The sequence below is a fragment of the Semicossyphus pulcher genome, unplaced genomic scaffold, assembly GCF_022749685.1.
Source record: "Semicossyphus pulcher isolate SPU_LCO1_2020_fin unplaced genomic scaffold, fSemPul1.0.p SCAF_13, whole genome shotgun sequence".
Lineage (NCBI taxonomy): Eukaryota > Metazoa > Chordata > Actinopteri > Labriformes > Labridae > Semicossyphus > Semicossyphus pulcher.
In genome coordinates, this window is record NW_027211637.1 from 21,628,453 (window position 1) to 21,645,683 (window position 17,231).

A 17,231-nucleotide genomic window follows, 5' to 3' on the forward strand; every position below is an offset into this window, starting at 1 on the left:
TTTTGTGTTACATCGGTTACATCATGAGGGGCGGCTGTGGCTCAGCGGTAGAACCGGTCGTCTCTCAATCAAAAGGTTGAGGGTTCGATCCCTGACTGCTACGGTCACGTGTCGAAGTTTCTTTGGGCAAGACACTGAACCCCACATTGCTCCCGAAGGCATAGTATCAGGTATGAATGTTCATAGATGCTGATTGAAACATACAGTGCATGGATAACAGGTACAGTGTTTTGTAATTTCAGTTATCACGTTTACACTTTTGAATTTTTGGAGTCTCTGTTCTGAATAATGTTAAACTTGATCACAAGCAAATAAAGGATTTTAAATCAATGTAGCCACATTACCCTGCCACCCTGAACAGGACAATGGATGGATGGATTGATATCCACATTACTGCTCCTACAATCAAAATTTTAAACTAGGGATGCACGATATTATCGGCCGATATTGGCTTAAAAATGAACTACCGGATATCGGCCAACACGCCAATATCCGCCGATATAATTAACCAATAAAATAATGGGCTGCTGCATACTTGATTAAATGCCCGACCTCGGCGCAATGTCCCCGGCGCGAAGAAGACCTGCGCGGCACAGCGTGATGACGTCACGTGCGTCTACCTGCAGCATGAGAGAGTTAGAAGCCAAAATGTCCGTGGTGTGGAAGTTTTTCAAAGTGTCCGAAATAGAGCAAAACTGCTATTTGCAATGACTGCTCAGCTTCGGTGACGCGAGGAGGAGCCAAGGCAAAGTCTTTCAACACTACAAACTTGATCAACCATCTCAAGACCCGTCACCCCAACCGTTGTGACAAATGTGATAAGAGTATCACCATTATACTTTATGCTAATTCCAATACAGAAGAGAGTTGATGATATCTGCAATTAGGTGTGCAGGAAAAAAATATCGGTATCGGTAATCGGCTAAATGAGTTGTAAAATATCGGCATATCGGATATCGGCAAAAAATCCAATATCGTGCATCCCTATTTTAAACCTGAATTGTTACCTAAGGTTTTCCTATTGAGCACACCCTCATTGTTTTGGACTTTGCTACAGAAAGTCTTTGACAAACATATTAAGACGGTTATGAAACGTCATCACTCAAATTTGCTGTATTCACTTCATACAAATGTTTATATTTAAAACAATGAATTACAATAAAGCAAGCGTGTGTGGACTTCACTTGTGACACTGGTCTCGAAAACAGTCAGGAAAATCTAATTATTGGGAAAGTGTATAAAACAAAGCACTTACTACTCATCTACACTCCTGGCTGGTATTTATCACATTTTATAACTGAGGAGAAGTATTTATACAGAGCACATCCTGAAGCAAAAACAAACGTCTCTTCCACCGAGTCCACATTTACACAACTTTAAACTGAGTCTTAATATCCCCAAACTTGTGCAGTGAAGATGTTATGCACCAGAGAATCTGTTCGTTTCTACCAACAGACGGGTTGAAAAGACAAAAACACATAAGAATCAGAAGCAGGGTGCAAACGGATCAAAATAAATGAGATGTGTATAAATTGGACACCGAATTCTGTGTGTAAAACAGAGAAATGCCCGTCTGCAGAGATTCAACTTGATAAAACAGTCTGAAATATTTGTGTGTCGAGGAGTTAATCAGGCAAAGATGGTCTCCTCGCGTCTCTTCTTGGTCAGGATGGTTCCAGGTTTGTGCTGAGCGTCGGGGTGGTTGGCCAGCTCTGGCGGGCAGGTGGAGACCGGGCTCTCCAAGATGGCCTGCTTCAGGTCGTAGAACACAGCAGAGTCCTCTTTAGTGAGGAAAGTCATGGCAACACCGCTCTTACCAGCACGGCCAGTACGACCGATACGATGGATGTAGTCTGCAGGACGAGGAGAAGGAGAACACAATGACACGAGGCTTTGAATACTCTTTTTTCCCCCACAAAAAATAAGTTGAAAGTGATGAAAGAAATCGTACCTTCAATGTTCTTCGCCATGTCGTAGTTAAGAACCATGGACACGTCCTGGATATCGATACCTCGACCAGCAACGTCTGTGGCCACCAGGATATCTTTGGCTCCAGCTTTGAGGTTGGAGAGCGCAAACTCTCTCTGTTCCTGGCCTTTGCCACCGTGAAGCGTGCAAGCATTGTACTGCAGGAGCAGAAACAATTAAAGTTCAATTTTGTATTTGATGTATGCAGTCTTGTCATGTTATAAAGAACCACTGCTCTAGTTCACAGTAACTTACCCCCATCTTCTCCAGAGACTTAGCCAACACGTCGCAACCCTTCTTCTGGTTGACGAAGATGATGATCGGAGGCTCGAAGCCATGTGACAACACCTCCAGCAGCTTCTTCCTGCATTACAGAAAAGAAAAAAAAACACTCAGCATGACACCAACATATATAAACAGGATGTTGGAAGTTAACAGCCACGTTTGTGTGTCTCACCTCTTCTCTCCCTCTGACATAAGCAGGACCTTCTGTTCGACTCTCTCGTGAGGTTTGCCGGCAGACCCGATGTACACCACAGCAGGACGCCTCAGGTAGCTCCTGGCCAGTCTCTCCACAGCTGGAGGCATCGTAGCTGTGAACATGACCGTCTGCAAGGTGCACAAAAACATTTACAGTGAGAGCACAGTCTTGTTTATAAACTGAAGTGTGCAAACTTCTGACAGATAAACATACTTGTCTGTATTTATGTTTTCCAGACTCAAAGTTCATCATCATCTTCTCGGGGTCCTCAGCCTCCTCTGTGTCTGGTTTCTGATTGGTCACTGGGATGTACTCCAGAATCTTCTGGACGTCGGGCTCGAAGCCCATGTCAATCATACGATCGGCCTCATCAAGGACCACGTATGTGCAGCGGCCCAGGACCAGGTACCGGTTCTCAAGCACGTCGATCAGACGACCGGGGGTGGCGATTACAATCTGTTATGATGGGGAAAACAAACAGTTGGTGAGTGTGTTTGTTTTGCATATGCAGCAATGCCACCTTATGTATGTACTGGAAAGGGCTGCAGTACAAAGGATGTTTCTTAACAGTATATAAAATGATGTTTTTCTTTTAACTACTAAGGTCTGATAAGCTGAGGAGACAACAGCAAAGAGCTTTTACCGACTTAATTCTTCTCGTCCGGAAAATAATTAAACCCTTTCTGCCTTTTTTGCCCGTTTCTCTCTCCTTGTATTTACGGACTTTCAGCAGTTTCACTTCATGTCTTACCTCACAGCCCATCCTGAGACGGAAGCCCTGGTCCTCTCTGGAGATTCCTCCAATCACAGCCACCGTGCGGATGCCGAGCGGTTTACCAAACTTTATGGTCTCCTCTTCAATCTGCTGCGCCAACTCACGAGTCGGGGCCAGGATCACAGCATAAGGACCCTGGTCTGAGTCTTCAATCCTGCACAAACAGCCAATCAAAGAGTAGTAAATAAAATGTGCTGCTGGCCGATGGAAAACAGATTGGGACAAAATTTGTGGGTTTATTTGAGATTACTTGAGGCTTTGTCTGTGTTACCTGTCAATTTTAGGCAGGGTGGTGATCCATACAAGCAGTGGAATCAGGAAAGCAGCTGTTTTACCGCTACCCGTCTCAGCCACACCAATGATGTCACGGTTCTGCAAACCAATAGGAATGGCCTGCCTCTGAATAGGCGTGGGATCCTGGATTTTAAAAGAAAAAAGTTACTGTTGGTGCTTAAATGTACAAACGATTATATCAGTCCGTAGAAACAAAGAAAAAGTAACTGTATTTTAACGATTGAAGCCTTTTACTAAACTTGACATGACAGCTTCAACATGGAGTCTCAGTGAGCTGACCTTGTAGCCACATTTGTCGATGACTTCCAGGATGTGAGCGGGCAGGGAATACTCCTTCCAGTTCCTGATGGGGTTCGGGATCTTTCCTCCCTTGGTGGTGATGCTGTAGTCCTCTCTGAAGATTCTCCAGTCCCTGTCGGTCATCTCGTCCAGCTTCTTCTGGGACCAGTGCCTGTCGTCCCAGCGCTGCTTGGCTTCCTTCTTACGCATCTTCTTCAGCCTTGTCCTGAGAGGAGCAGGGAAGAAATGATTTGATTATGGTGAGATTGAACAGCTGACGAGGGGACTGTAATTATTCTGACCCTTCCTCCAGTCAGCTTTAATTTTTGCATGTAGTTAATAACTTGAGGTTGTTTTTGAAAACCACAAACTAAGGCGACCATGTCTCTGTTTTACTCACTCTTCCTGCTCCTTCTCTTCCAGCGTTCGCCTCTTTTCCATCAGATCACCGTAAAAGCGTGACTGCTCTCTTTTCTGCTGCTTCAAGTCGATGCCAGCGATGAAGCCTCGTCCGTAAAGCTGCACATGATGCTTTTCTTTGTAACTGGGGGACAGATCGGAAACATCATACTGTTAAGACAGGCACACATCAAAACTAAGACCTGCTTTGATTCAATAGCTACATGTTCTAGAGATACAAAGCGTTTATGTTGACTCACATGGGGTTGTAGTCGACTGAAGTGTCTTCAGAAGCATCCCACTCAAACACAAACTTCCTGTCATTCAGGTGACGAGTTCTTCTGCGTTTCTTGAGCCCTCCCAGGTAACGCTCCTGCAAATATCAGACATTTAATGTAGCAAATCACATTATGTAAGAGTTGGATTTTAATGCATTACTATGTTTTAGAATGTTTATATTTCATTTTCTCAAGACTAACCTTAATGGCGTGTAGCTCTTTGCTTTTATCCTTCTCCTCTCTGAGCTTTTGTCGTCCATCGTCGTCTTCATTCCCGTTGTTCTCTCGCTCCATTCTCTCTCTTCGCTCTCGTCTCTCCCTTTCCTGGGGATCCTCTGCAACGCACATTTTCATTTATCAGCATCACACTTCTACAAATACATGCTGTAATATAAAACTGAATGAACCACATGCTGATAACACACCCAGCATTTTTCTCCCCATGTCCTGGAACATCCTCCTCTTCTTCCTCTCATCTTCCAACAGCCTCCTCCTCTCTTCCGTCTGTTGCTCCCTCCGTTTCAGAGCCTCAGCTTCTCGCTCGGCCTTGGAGAGGAACTTAGGCTGAAAAGGACAAAAAGAAAAACAAGTAAAATAAAGAATATTTTTTTCAAGTTTCTGAAAAGAAGAAACAATGTGGACTTCAGGAAAGTTCTCACCTTTGCCTCTGCTTCCTCCTCTGCCTTCTTCTTGGCCAGAAGCTCTTCCAAAGACAAAGGTTGGACCTGAAAGGAATCAACAAAGATCAAAGATTCAAAAAACAACTTAAAAAAAAGATCATCCTATTGAAGTTTCACCCAGACCAGATTCTGACCTTCTCTTTCTTTTTTTCATCCTCCTCTTCTGTCTTTATATCCTTCTCTCTCTTCAACTTGGCTTCCTTCGACTTGGGCGAGAGACTTCTATAAAGAGATGTAAATTAAAACAGGTGTAATCAACCTCAACAGCAACAAAAACTTGGACGTTGGCGTGAATGTTGTTTACAAGTTGGAAACAAGTGACAATAATAACTGTTATGACATCATGTGATCCTTCTCCATCTCACAGAGCTGTGTGCTTCGGTATTCACGTACCTGGACCTCTTGCTGCGATCTTTATCACGTCGATGGCTGTCTCTGTCCTTACGGCCCCTCTCTCTGTCCTTATCTCTGTCTCGTTCCTTGTCTCTGTCCTTGTCTTTCAGGCGTCTGTCACTGGCATTATAAAACACATCAGATACAATGTTTAATTTTTTAATCTTTCTGTAACATCAGACAACCAACCGTATGGAACACTTATTATTAAATACAGTGACCTTGCATTCTAGTTACCGTTCTGCAGATTTAGAGCGATTTCTTTCTCGGGAATGATGGCGTTTGCGTAAAGGTGAGGCTTTACGATTCCGCTCTCTTGATCGGCTGCGTTTCCTCTCTCTGTCTTTGGTCCCTGAGGATTCAGCTTCCTTCTTGTCGGCGGAGTCGGCTGCCATCTGCAAACACAAAGAGTGTGTGTGAGTAGTTATGTAGTTAACTTGAAACTTTTACTTATTGTAAAAGCCAATTGTGTATAGGCTTTTAAAACACGTTGATACGATTAGTAGAAAGCCCCCCAAGTTAACTGACAGCCTTTAACGATAGACCATGGCATCGTAGGTCGGCCCAATCATAATAGCTTATGACTCCGCGGTTACGGACAGATGTATGGCAGCTCTTATACATAAAGCACAATATAAAACATAAGTTACGGTAAAAGCTGCAAATCAGATATCCCTGGTAAGGAAGCATATCTTGTCAGAAAGGACGCGAATAAGGAGAGAAAGTTAAGTAACTCAACCTCTGTAGAATGAATGTATTGAGAAGTGTGAACAAGCTAGCTCCTTACGTTAGCTAACAACTTAGCAAAAGGTCTATTTGTCTTGAAAAAATGCCCAAACATGCAAAACTGAGCAAACATTGAAGCCAAACGTTTACAAATTATAGTTCACAGCTATATAATGTGAAGTTGCAACACTTTACGCTCACCTTAATCAGTTGTCAACAAAACTGTTACGATTTACTTGCGCTTCAAGAAGACGCCATAACGCCCGACACGAGCTGAAGCATGCAAGGGTTTGTGGGAGTTGGAGTACAGAGCGTTCCATACAGAGTGGAGTAGACGGCTTATAAAACTACACTTACCAGCAAAGCGGATATATTTTGTCATGGACCCCGATTGTTTGGTACATGAACACCTTTATGCCTGACCCAAAAAATAACGTATTCAGTCTGACTATCTGTTGTCCGTTTTGGGCACAAGGTGGCAACCGTGTTCCAAGTAAGCACGATACTGATTTTTAATAGCCTTCTGTTACATTTTACCGTTATTAATGACTACATGGTAGATTTAAAGACTACTTTCAAAAAGCAACAAAATAACCGTCGGTTTACACAGCTTATTCTTCGTGTTTTCGGTGGTCATTGCACTAAATCAGTGCTTTGGGGCATTTTACAGCTTATAATACATACTGTGTTAAATATGGATGAAGTCAAGTCATGCTTTATAATGTTTTTTTTATACATTAAGTCTACGTCTTAAGCTCTAGTTCATCTATCTGTCATAATAAGAAGGAAATTATTATTATTACTTATCTGGAAGCTTTACAGAAATGAGAAAACTTAAAAACAACATAGGAATTGTAAAATTAAAAAAGAAAGAACGAAAATTAATTAACAGGTCTGCAAGCCATATTTATCGGTCTATCGTTTGCCACTGACTATCCTGCTGCCATGGTAAAATAGGTGGGTCTGCTAAGTACCACTTAAAAACACACTATCCTCTGCAGCAGATTAACATTCAAGAAGTGCTACTAGTGCAGAGACAATGCTATATTTTCCCCTGTAATCTTAACCATCCTCTGGTGTGAATGTCTGTGTTCAGGCTCTTGCAGACAGATAAAAGACATTTTAGATGCTGCTGTGCTTGACTACAGTTCGGATTGGCTAGATGCTGATTCATATTCTGGACCTGCCTTTTTATCCACCGGGAGATCAAGAGAGATTTATGGAGCTCTTCTGAAGGTGAAACAGTTTCAGAAGGAACAGATCAAAGTTGATGGTGAAAAAAAATACTCACAAAGGGGAAAGATACAGTTGAAGAAAACAATAGAGCGCATGCACACTCAAAGTCAGGGTTGTATCTCATATACTGAGATCATTAGCATATTTCTGTTTGCCCTGATAAGCTTTTATTCATGACTTCTAAACAAGTTTGATTAAGCCTGAGGATGAAAGCTGCACATGAAATGAATGAATGTCTCATACAGTGACTACTAATGTGCAAGGACCTATTATGTTCTTTAAAGTAAAGGAATCTGTATCAGGGTTACTCTCGTTGAACTTTTCCACAGGAGACATTTGACTCATAGGAGGAAGAGCACAGGTGTCACTAATTACATTAACAATGGTTCTGTTTTATTTGATTGTCCCCACAGTGTGCCATTAAGTCAACATGCACAATGCTAAGGGCCTGAAAATAATGCAGCTAAATGTAATTCAGCCTTTATTGATCTTTGTATTTACATCTGTGCGTATCATGTGATGTGTAAAAATGTCTTCTTGAGTCAATGCAACCAGAACAGAGCTGAGACTGGACCACATAGGCATTACAGGCAGTCTGCAAGAAGTGTCTCACAAATTAGTGCATACATACTAGCATTAATGTAGTAATGATGCAGGTAGTTCAGTCAGTTGATGAGTGGATGGGAAAATATTGTGCAGACAACTGATGGTTATGCAGAATGGCAGGTCTGGAGTAACTAGAAGTTGCCAAAATCGAAATGAAACTACTTGCCTCTCAAACAGAGGTGTAGGAAAGTGTCTATTTGCCTCTAGAGAAGTGGTGTAGGAAAGTGTCTACTTGCCTCTAGAGAAGTGGTGTAGGGTAGTGTCTACTTGCCTCTCAAGCAGAGGTGTAGGGAAGTGTCTACTTGCCTCTCAAGCAGAGGTGTAGCAAAGTGTCTACTTGCCTCTAGAGAAGTGGTGTAGGAAAGTGTCTACTTGCCTCTAGAGAAGTGGTGTAGGAAAGTGTCTACTTGCCTCTAGAGCAGAGGTGTAGGGAAGTGTCTACTTGCCTCTCAAGCAGAGGTGTAGGGAAGTGTCTACTTGCCTCTCAAGCAGAGGTGTAGCAAAGTGTCTACTTGCCTCTAGAGAAGTGGTGTAGGAAAGTGTCTACTTGCCTCTAGAGAAGTGGTGTAGGGTAGTGTCTACTTGCCGCTCAAGCAGAGGTGTAGGGAAGTGTCTACTTGCCTCTCAAGCAGAGGTGTAGGGAAGTGTCTACTTGCCGCTCAAGCAGAGGTGTAGGAAAGTGTCTACTTGCCTCTAGAGAAGTGGTGTAGGAAAGTGTCTACTTGCCTCTAGAGAAGTGGTGTAGGGAAGTGTCTACTTGCCTCTAGAGAAGTGGTGTAGGGAAGTGTCTACTTGCCTCTAGAGCAGAGGTGTAGGAAAGCGTCTACTTGCCTCTTAACAGTCATTTCTGCTCAACAGTTATTTTATTAATTTGCAGAGATGATAAAATATCTTTGGAAAACAAACAGCTGTATTGTCCAACTTTGTCATCAAGCATGGAAATTTGACTGACACTTTAAACATTTACAAAGTTAAAAAGTTAAACATGTTCTGGCCTCTTCATATTAAGCTTGCCTTCCAAAACACTATCTCTGAGTAGAACAGATTTCAAACTTTGTGACAAACTTCTGTTTCTGGCTAGGAGATGTATTTTAAAGCAGTGGATAAGTGACAAACCTCCAACTGTCACACAATGGTACCAAGAAACGTATAAAGTTTTACCCTTAGAAAGACTTACTGCACGAATGAAAGGGGATGATAGTTTGTTTGAGGGAACATAGTCGGCCTTTTTGAGGTACTTACCCCCGCCCCTCCGGAACACTGTAAATAAAGGGAGATATGCTTTAGACTGGAATACTTCCACTGGATGACTTGTGTTATTATATGTTACTGCCAGTCCCTGGATCTCCCCTTCTCTGCTTTTGCTTTGGTTTTACCTGAATATTTAATTGTATATATAATTTTGTTGTATTGATGGCTTTATTTAATTTATTTGGGTATTTTAAATTTAAATTTATTGTTTATCTGTTTTTATTTCGCTTACTTATTTATTTTTATTAACATCATCCACCCTGTTATCTTCTTGTGTACTTGTATCTTTTTTTTTTATCTTTTGGGGTGAGGATAGTCCTGAGCTACCTGAAGTCATTTTGGTTTGGATGGTTTATTTTTCTTCCTGTTTTGACATCTTTGTAAATACAGAGAGCACTTGTATGCTGTTTATTTTTAGGTTTCGATAAAAATCAATAAAATCTATTGTAAAAAAAAAAAAAAGTTAAACATGTGACAAAATAGTCATTCGACCATCTTTTTCAGCATTTTCTTTCATCTGAATGCCACTGCTTCGATAGCACCATCTTGACCAGCTGACTCGGATCTTGGCGTTGGATCTCTGCTCACAGGAACACCACAGCGCCCCACAATTAACCATGTAAAACTGTGGTCAGATATGGAACATCAGCGAGCCCCTAAGTTAGCAGCCATAGGGGCAGAAATAAATCTGCAAAAAGAGAGTTATGCTCTTGAGAGTCATGCATTGTGATTATTTGGTTCACCAGTTGGATCTCCGAAATAAGATTATTATCATTACTCAGCCTGTATATGTTATTTTTTGGTCCACAGTCAATATTTTGCTACAGTAACAAAAGGCAGGAAATGGCAAAACACTACATAAATGCGGACCAAATTTCCCCCCACAGAACTCAATTCAAGTACTTTCATATTTATCTTTTATTTATGTGCCTGAGGGAAATATTTAGCATAAAAAGCAATTGACAATGTTTAATTCTAAAAACAGGCAAATGAAAGAATTTTAAAAAAAGTACCCTGATCTACTTTTCTTTCACCACAAATGCCAATGACTCTACTTTTTTGTTTGCGTCGTTGCCAGTTAATGATCCTTTAGGTCTGGAAGGTCTGACCTGCTTTCAGCCAGCGTTGTGTAATGGTGATGATTACCTAATTGTGATCACTGACAGCTGACTAGTGATTACAGTTAAAGATAGGCTTTGTGCAAGCAAAGAGATCGATAAAAAGTCAACTGTTGCCCTCAAAACACTTTCGATTTAAAGATAGAACATGGATATGATTGCTCTGCAAATATTTACTCGTTTTCAAGCCCTAGAAACAGACTTAAGCTGGGGTCGCTCGATTGGTTGGCACAGATGTGACTGCTGTTATCCAGATGTACACATCACATCTCCAACAGTAGGCTAACCCTCTCCCCCAACTCCTAACAACTGTCGACCCCCATCCCAAGCAACTCATGTGCCCCAGTCTTGGCTCCCTTCCCCCCATATTCCCCCGATGCCAGGCGTGGTTGCCTAATTAAAGCGCTAGAAGAGCACAGGCTCTTGACATGCCCTCAGGGTGTGCCATACAGGGCACGTGGGCATGAAGAGGGGGTTAGATTTGAGGAAGGTGAACAGTGTGTGTAAATGGAGGTTTCTGGGGATGTCATCATACAGTGGATGAGGAGGTGTGAGGGATCAGATGCACCAGGGGGAGGCTATTCTCTCTCGCAGGGACACAAGGGGTCTTATCATTCCAGCAGACCTGAGCTTGAGCTGCGGTGTGCGTGAACCTGGCTCACCTCGCTGCACTTGGGAACGAGACAATATGCACAGCAGACGAGATAAACTGTTTAGTATACACAGCACACACTGACACACATTCATACACCAATTCACATGTACATCAGCACGCATGGATGCCTTAAGTTGCAAATACAGTACTCACAGACACACATGAACAGATAATTGGTCTGCATTGGCTTGAGAGTAACAAAGAAATGAGACAAGCAGTAATATATAGATACATTTTCTAACAGTCAGAGATGAAGCCTTATATTTATTTTCAGGATGGTATGCACTGTATGCTAATTCTGTTTAAGATGCTAAATATGAATGTAAATCAGTCCCTGTGGTTGGAGGCTACAGAAAGGCTGTGGGTATGCTGTCTGGTGATATCTGTTTGCCTCATTGAGTATGGCCCAAAGCACACAGACGTACACAGGCTACAGAGCCTGAACCTGTCACATCAGAACAGCTTTGGACTGAGCAATCAGACAGAGAGGGACGGATTTATAGAAAAAAACTTCACTTCATTTAGTCTGGTACGGCCAGAGCTTTGTTTTTGGTCTGGTTTTTAGTCTGTTATAGAAAAGAGATGACAGAGAAATTGAAAAAAATCTACATTATTTTAATTTGAAAATACAATAACAATTAATTATGCTGTTTAAAGGAATAGCTTCACATTTTGGGAAATATGCTGTATGTTTTTTTTGCCAAGCGTAAGACGAGAAGATTAATACCACTCTTGTATCTGTTCAGTAAAAATAGGACTACAGCTAGCAGCTGGTCATATTAGCTTAGCATAACAAACAGTGGGAAAAAAAACTAGCTAGCTCTCTTTAGGGTAACCAAGTCTGCCTACAAGCACTTCTGAAGCTCAACCATTGCTATGCTCAATATGAGTTTTTCACACTTGTACATGGGATTAAACAAAGGAGACATAATGTGTTTATTCTTGAGGAGCTAGTCGGGGGATTTTTTACCCTCCAACAGAGGCAGGCTAGCTGGTTCCCCTTGTTTCCAGTGCTATTGCAAGAGTTGAGTGTGGTAATTCAAAAAGTGGCCATTTTGCTTTGGCCGCTTTCCTCAGGATGGAAAGCTCCAATGCTGCTTTAATGTCGTATTGCAATGTTCCAGTTAGAAGTCGAATAAACTTTAGGAATCATCAGTTCACCGCTTCTTTATTGCACAGCAACTAAAGTCACACAATAGTGAAAACAGAGAGGGACATTGTGCCAAATTTCTAGGTAAAACAGCTAAAACCATGACAACAGCTAACGTTAGCATTCAACCACTTAGGCTTACTAGCTAACATTAACTTTAACTAGGAATGTGCGCCTTTCCTATCCATATGTATCACAATAGAGACTTTAAGCAACGACAGTTGAAGGGACGGCTATGGCATTCGGGAAAAAAAAAGTTCCACGTTGTGCACCCAGCTGTCTACTGCAGGAGAAAGACTGGTTTGCCGTAGTCAGTACAACGTTAGAGTGTAAGCAGTAATTATACCTTTTTTTTATATAAAGCATATGACAAGTGCTCTTACCCCTATCTGAACCCCAAATTGCTCCCGGTGGCATAGCCAACGGGTATGAATGTGATATCTGATTGACAGTTGGGCACTTGGCACACATAGCAGCCTCTGCCATCAGTGTGTGAATGGGTGAATGTGATATGTAGTGTAAAACCAGCTTTGAGTGGTTGCAAAGACTAGAAAAAGCGTGTATATGAGTACAGTCCATTTACCATTGCAACAAGCAGAAGTAGCCGTTGTTACTAATCGTTGCTTAGTGACATTCGATTTCTACCCCTACATCAACCTGTTGTAAGGTTTCATGGACGCTGTAGCCGTCCCTCGGCCGTCGAAGCTAAAAGTCCCTACTATCAAACAATAGGCTACTGTTAACAAGTACTAGGTTGAATGCTAACATTTGCTTTTAGCAAGGTAGCTAATGGGTTATCTCATGCTGTTTTACCTTTAAATAAGGACCTCTTACATATTCCTTATGTTTATATGATTAGCAACTGAATACATAGCATTATCCTTTTGATAGCAGCATTTGATTTTCCTGGCCGGAGATCATCTATCTCTCTTCAAGGATGCAATTTTTTTCCATTATGTCAAACAAGTAAGTGTATTCTAAAGACATACAGTAGGAATTATGCAAAAACAATACATTGAAAGACATTTTAGTGGCCATGTCTGCTGGACTGAACTAAAGAGAGGCAGATGGCAATATGGGACACTGGAGAATGTCGCTCCTGACCCAGCTGAGCCTTTGACATACAACCCAATTTTCTTTCCAGAGACAGGAGCTATGACTCTTTTAGAGCAGCTGTGGCAAAGCTCACTGTGCGCAGGCTTATAGGGGAATGTAACCTATATGTCAGTCTGCAGATAGCTCATCAGTAACCAGGCAGCATATCTCTGCAACCCCCCCTCCTCACACCAGCCCCTTTGCTTCCCTCTCTGCTGCTGCGGTGCTGCAGAGGTCTGATAGGTTGATTATGTGAATGTGTGAGACTGCATCATGTGTGTGTTTTTAATGTGTTGTCTGTGCGCTGCCATGTCTGATAGATGATGTGCTTATGTGGTAATGAGCCACACCGTACTGCAACCATTTTGTCAGACTTCCCGAGAGGGTTTCGGATGGCTGCACTCTTCCCTAAATCATCCCTCTGCATCCTGATCCTGATCCTCAACAGGCTCACCACCGTCTCCGCTGCAGGCACCTATCCATCCAGGAAGGAAGGGAAAATGTCGAGACTATACAGATCACTTGCTGCTGACCTGTTCATTAGTTTACATCAGATATGTCAGGGCCGCACATGTGTCACTGTAGGCCTTTACAAATCTATTTTCAAGTATGGACTGATTTCTGAAATTTTTCTGGACAGGGAAGAAATGTTATCAGTAGTGCAGTGGACCCGTTTCCTTTGTGTGATTTTTTTTATACCATACCTACTTAAAAGGGGAAAAAAATACAAAGATTATAAAAACAAAGACATAGTTAAATAAAGTCTAATGAAAAAACTAAAGCAACAAAAAGAACAGTCCATCTTATTGCTAAACGCAGCCTCCTGTTACCAATTCAGTGTTAATGTAACATATAGAGGGAAGTTCAGTGAACTTGATTTAAAGGAATAGCTAAGTGTAGTTTGACATTTTTGGCTATCAAAAATAAAGATACAATAGCCATTATAGTGCAGTTCATAATGCCAAAAAGCTACTTAAAGGAAAATGTTGAACATTTTAGAAATTCACATTTATTTTTCTGTCTTAGAGTTTGATGTAATTCAGTAATACAGCCAGCAGCTGTTTAGCTTAGCTTAGGGGAAACAGCTAACCTTGCCCTGTTCTTGGTTAAGACTTTTTTTCTTCACGCTTAGCTAAACAGCTACCGGCTTTAACTTCCTATTCAAATACAGACATGAGTCATGCTATCAATCTTCTCGTTAAACTCTCTTCAAGAAAGACAATTCAAGCATTTTGTAAATGTCCTTTTATACAAAGTCAGCAGCACAAAATAAGCTAGAAAGCTTCATCCAAAAATGTGCGTTCTTTGTCATAGCACCACCACACAGCTTGGACTCCACATCCACTCTGGGCATGCATTATAATCATGCCTCGGAGCAACCTGCCATGGATGACAGCCTCAATATGCCTTTGTCAGAGTTGTATCTGATTTACAGAGACATGTTGTGTACATGAGCCAATTTTTTGATAAATGAGTGTATGTATCTGTGTGAGAGAGACAGGCAGGGAGACAGGGAAACTGTAGGAAAAGATAAGAGAGAGCTGGGTCATAGACAGACAGGCAGGGAGCCCTGTTTATCCAAAAAAAACATCCAACCACTTGTCCATTTCCATCTGTAGAAAATCAATGTTGGAGCAGACAAGAGATTAAATTTACCTGAGACCAGTGCTGCAGAGAATATTCCCACAATTTCCTTGTCATGTCATTTATATTGTGCAAAGGTAACAGATAAGGCGGTCGTGAGTCCCTGCTGTATCCTGTGTGTGATAGTTCAGGAATGGCAAACATTCAGCTACTTCATCCACGTCGTGTCATCAGTGCGCTTAGTGTGACAGCAGGACGTAGCCAAGGAGATCCTGATAAGAGCCGATATCAGACGAGTGAAAGACTAAGCAAACATAGTAATGGAGGTCAGGGAGGATGGCTGGTTACATAAGGAAAAAGAAACTGCAAAGGAAGCAGTCGTATTGGAGACTACATTTTTTAGAACAGAAAGAACTACAGTAAGCACCATGTGGGTTATTCTGCTGCCCGTTCCAATTAGACAGTCCATTACTCAAGGGTTAACTAAATTAAGATTAACATGGCTAAATTATGGGTTAAAACAGATTAACTAGATAGATTGTAATTTAATATCTGCAATCAGTTGGCCTACCTCACATAGCCTATGTAACTCTTAAGTAAGGTCAGCTAACTGATTAAGCTAACTGACAGGTCTAATGTTAGCTTGTTGCTAGGCTAACATTCTTATTACTTAATACCAGGAGAATAGACTTTTCTAAAAATAGCTACGCTCAGGTATATCAGGGTGCAACTGTAGTGCTACTGAACTAGCTAGGCTAACTGACAGAACTAACATTAGCTTGTTGCAAGGCTAACATGTCGATTACTAAAATACAGGTTACAACAAATTATAGGGAGAGCATAGTTGTTTCCTAAAAAGCTTAGTTAATTCAGGGTACAACTGTTACATACTGTTAGCTGACTGAAATAGGTAACAGACCCAACGTGGGTTGGCTAAAATGTCGATTAACATCACTACATTAGAGGCTGCACCGCACGAACCAGACAGACATAGTTTCAACACTGTATCTTAGGTGTAACTCTTACATACTGTTAGGAAACTTAAATAGTAAAGAAACAAATCTAAGTTTAGCTTGCTGCTAAGCTAACCTTAGTTAACCAGTTCAGATGGACAATTTAAAGAGGTGAGACTGGTCAACACTTCATGGAACTTGATCGAAATATTGCTGAAAATTATACTGTTTAGAGCTTAAATTACATTTCAAAAAAGCACATTGGCCTATACCTCTAAGTAAATGTTAACCACAAATAATGTTGAATCTCGCTGAGTCAGTTTTCAGGTCATTTACTTGAGTTAAAGTATGCATTAATGATAAAGAAGGTTTTTACTGTCGTAGTTGGTTGAACTGGGAGTTTATTCAGTTTTTTGTTTTGGATTGAAACTATTAATTATATTCAATTATTGATTCTCAAGGTTTAATAAATCACTTGTTTGCCTAGCTTGTAGAGGTTCTGGTGACCTTAAGTTATGTCTAAATGGCATTAACAAGTCCCAGGCTGTTTAAATAGGACGACATGCTCATAACAACAAATCATCTTCTTGAAAAAAAACAGAAAGTGGCAAGTTTTCAAAACTTATCATGTATGTGACATGTTGTATGCATGTGGCAATGGACATGTGTATGTTTGTGTATGTTTGGGGTGGGGGTTTATCCCTTAAGGCTGTAGTCACGCTTCAGTGGTATAACATCCACAGGCTTGTTGTGACACCATACTGTGGAGCTGCAGCCATCGCCTAATTGTTGTCTACACTCGCCTTATATGGGCTGCACAAAATAGGTCTTTAAATTAAAGCAAAATGTTGCTGTAGCTCATTTTACACTATTAAGCTGGTGCTATTTGTTTTACTTTAAAGATCTACCATAAATAACCACCAGAATACACAGTTAAATCAGTTAGCCTTTCATTAAAACATACAGTAGAATCACTGTGTGAACTATTGTGCCCTTGAGCCGGGAAATACGTGTATGTTATCAGTCTTTTTAAGACAAAATATACAATGTGCTGCAGAGATATCAGTCTCTTTGTCTCGAGGAGCCTTGAATTTGATCAAATTACCCAAATAATCCTTTGTTCTAATTTGATATGGCTCCTGCAACTACTCATCGTGAAATGGGCTGCTTGTTAGAGGTGAATAAAGCTAAATGATGTACATGATCATAAAGAGTATTGACCAAGCTGTCCTCCCAGAGATTGTGCAATAACTATGTAACTGTCCAATACTTTTTTTTATACTCTTTAGAATTTCTTCAATTCATCCATC

General features: G+C 41.2%; 1 protein-coding gene across 1 annotated transcript; it reads right to left on the reverse strand.

Moving 5' to 3' along the window:
• Positions 1–12: 12 nt before the first annotated feature.
• ddx23 (DEAD (Asp-Glu-Ala-Asp) box polypeptide 23) lies at positions 13–6,553 on the reverse strand. The gene is made up of 17 exons (XM_069660388.1): positions 6,475–6,553; positions 5,785–5,942; positions 5,548–5,667; positions 5,289–5,376; positions 5,134–5,199; positions 4,900–5,038; positions 4,676–4,809; positions 4,457–4,569; positions 4,198–4,341; positions 3,798–4,023; positions 3,496–3,641; positions 3,201–3,378; positions 2,663–2,905; positions 2,426–2,577; positions 2,224–2,332; positions 1,952–2,126; positions 13–1,853 (listed from the first exon to the last, which is right to left on the reverse strand). Exons 2-17 carry the CDS (start codon positions 5,940–5,942, stop codon positions 1,630–1,632), a joined length of 2,415 nt encoding a protein of 804 aa, XP_069516489.1. The 5' UTR covers positions 6,475–6,553; the 3' UTR covers positions 13–1,629.
• Between the last annotated feature and the right edge of the window lie 10,678 nt (positions 6,554–17,231).

Coding starts and splice junctions, on each gene's coding strand:
- ddx23 (XM_069660388.1), bottom strand. CDS start 5,942: ATGGCAGCCGACTCCGCCGACAAGAAGGAAGCTGAATCCTCAGGGACC. Junction 4,810..4,899: donor CATGGGGAGAAAAATGCTGG/GTGTGTTATCAG, acceptor TGTGCGTTGCAG/AGGATCCCCAGGAAAGGGAG. Junction 3,379..3,495: donor ACCCTGCCTAAAATTGACAG/GTAACACAGACA, acceptor CTGTTTGTGCAG/GATTGAAGACTCAGACCAGG.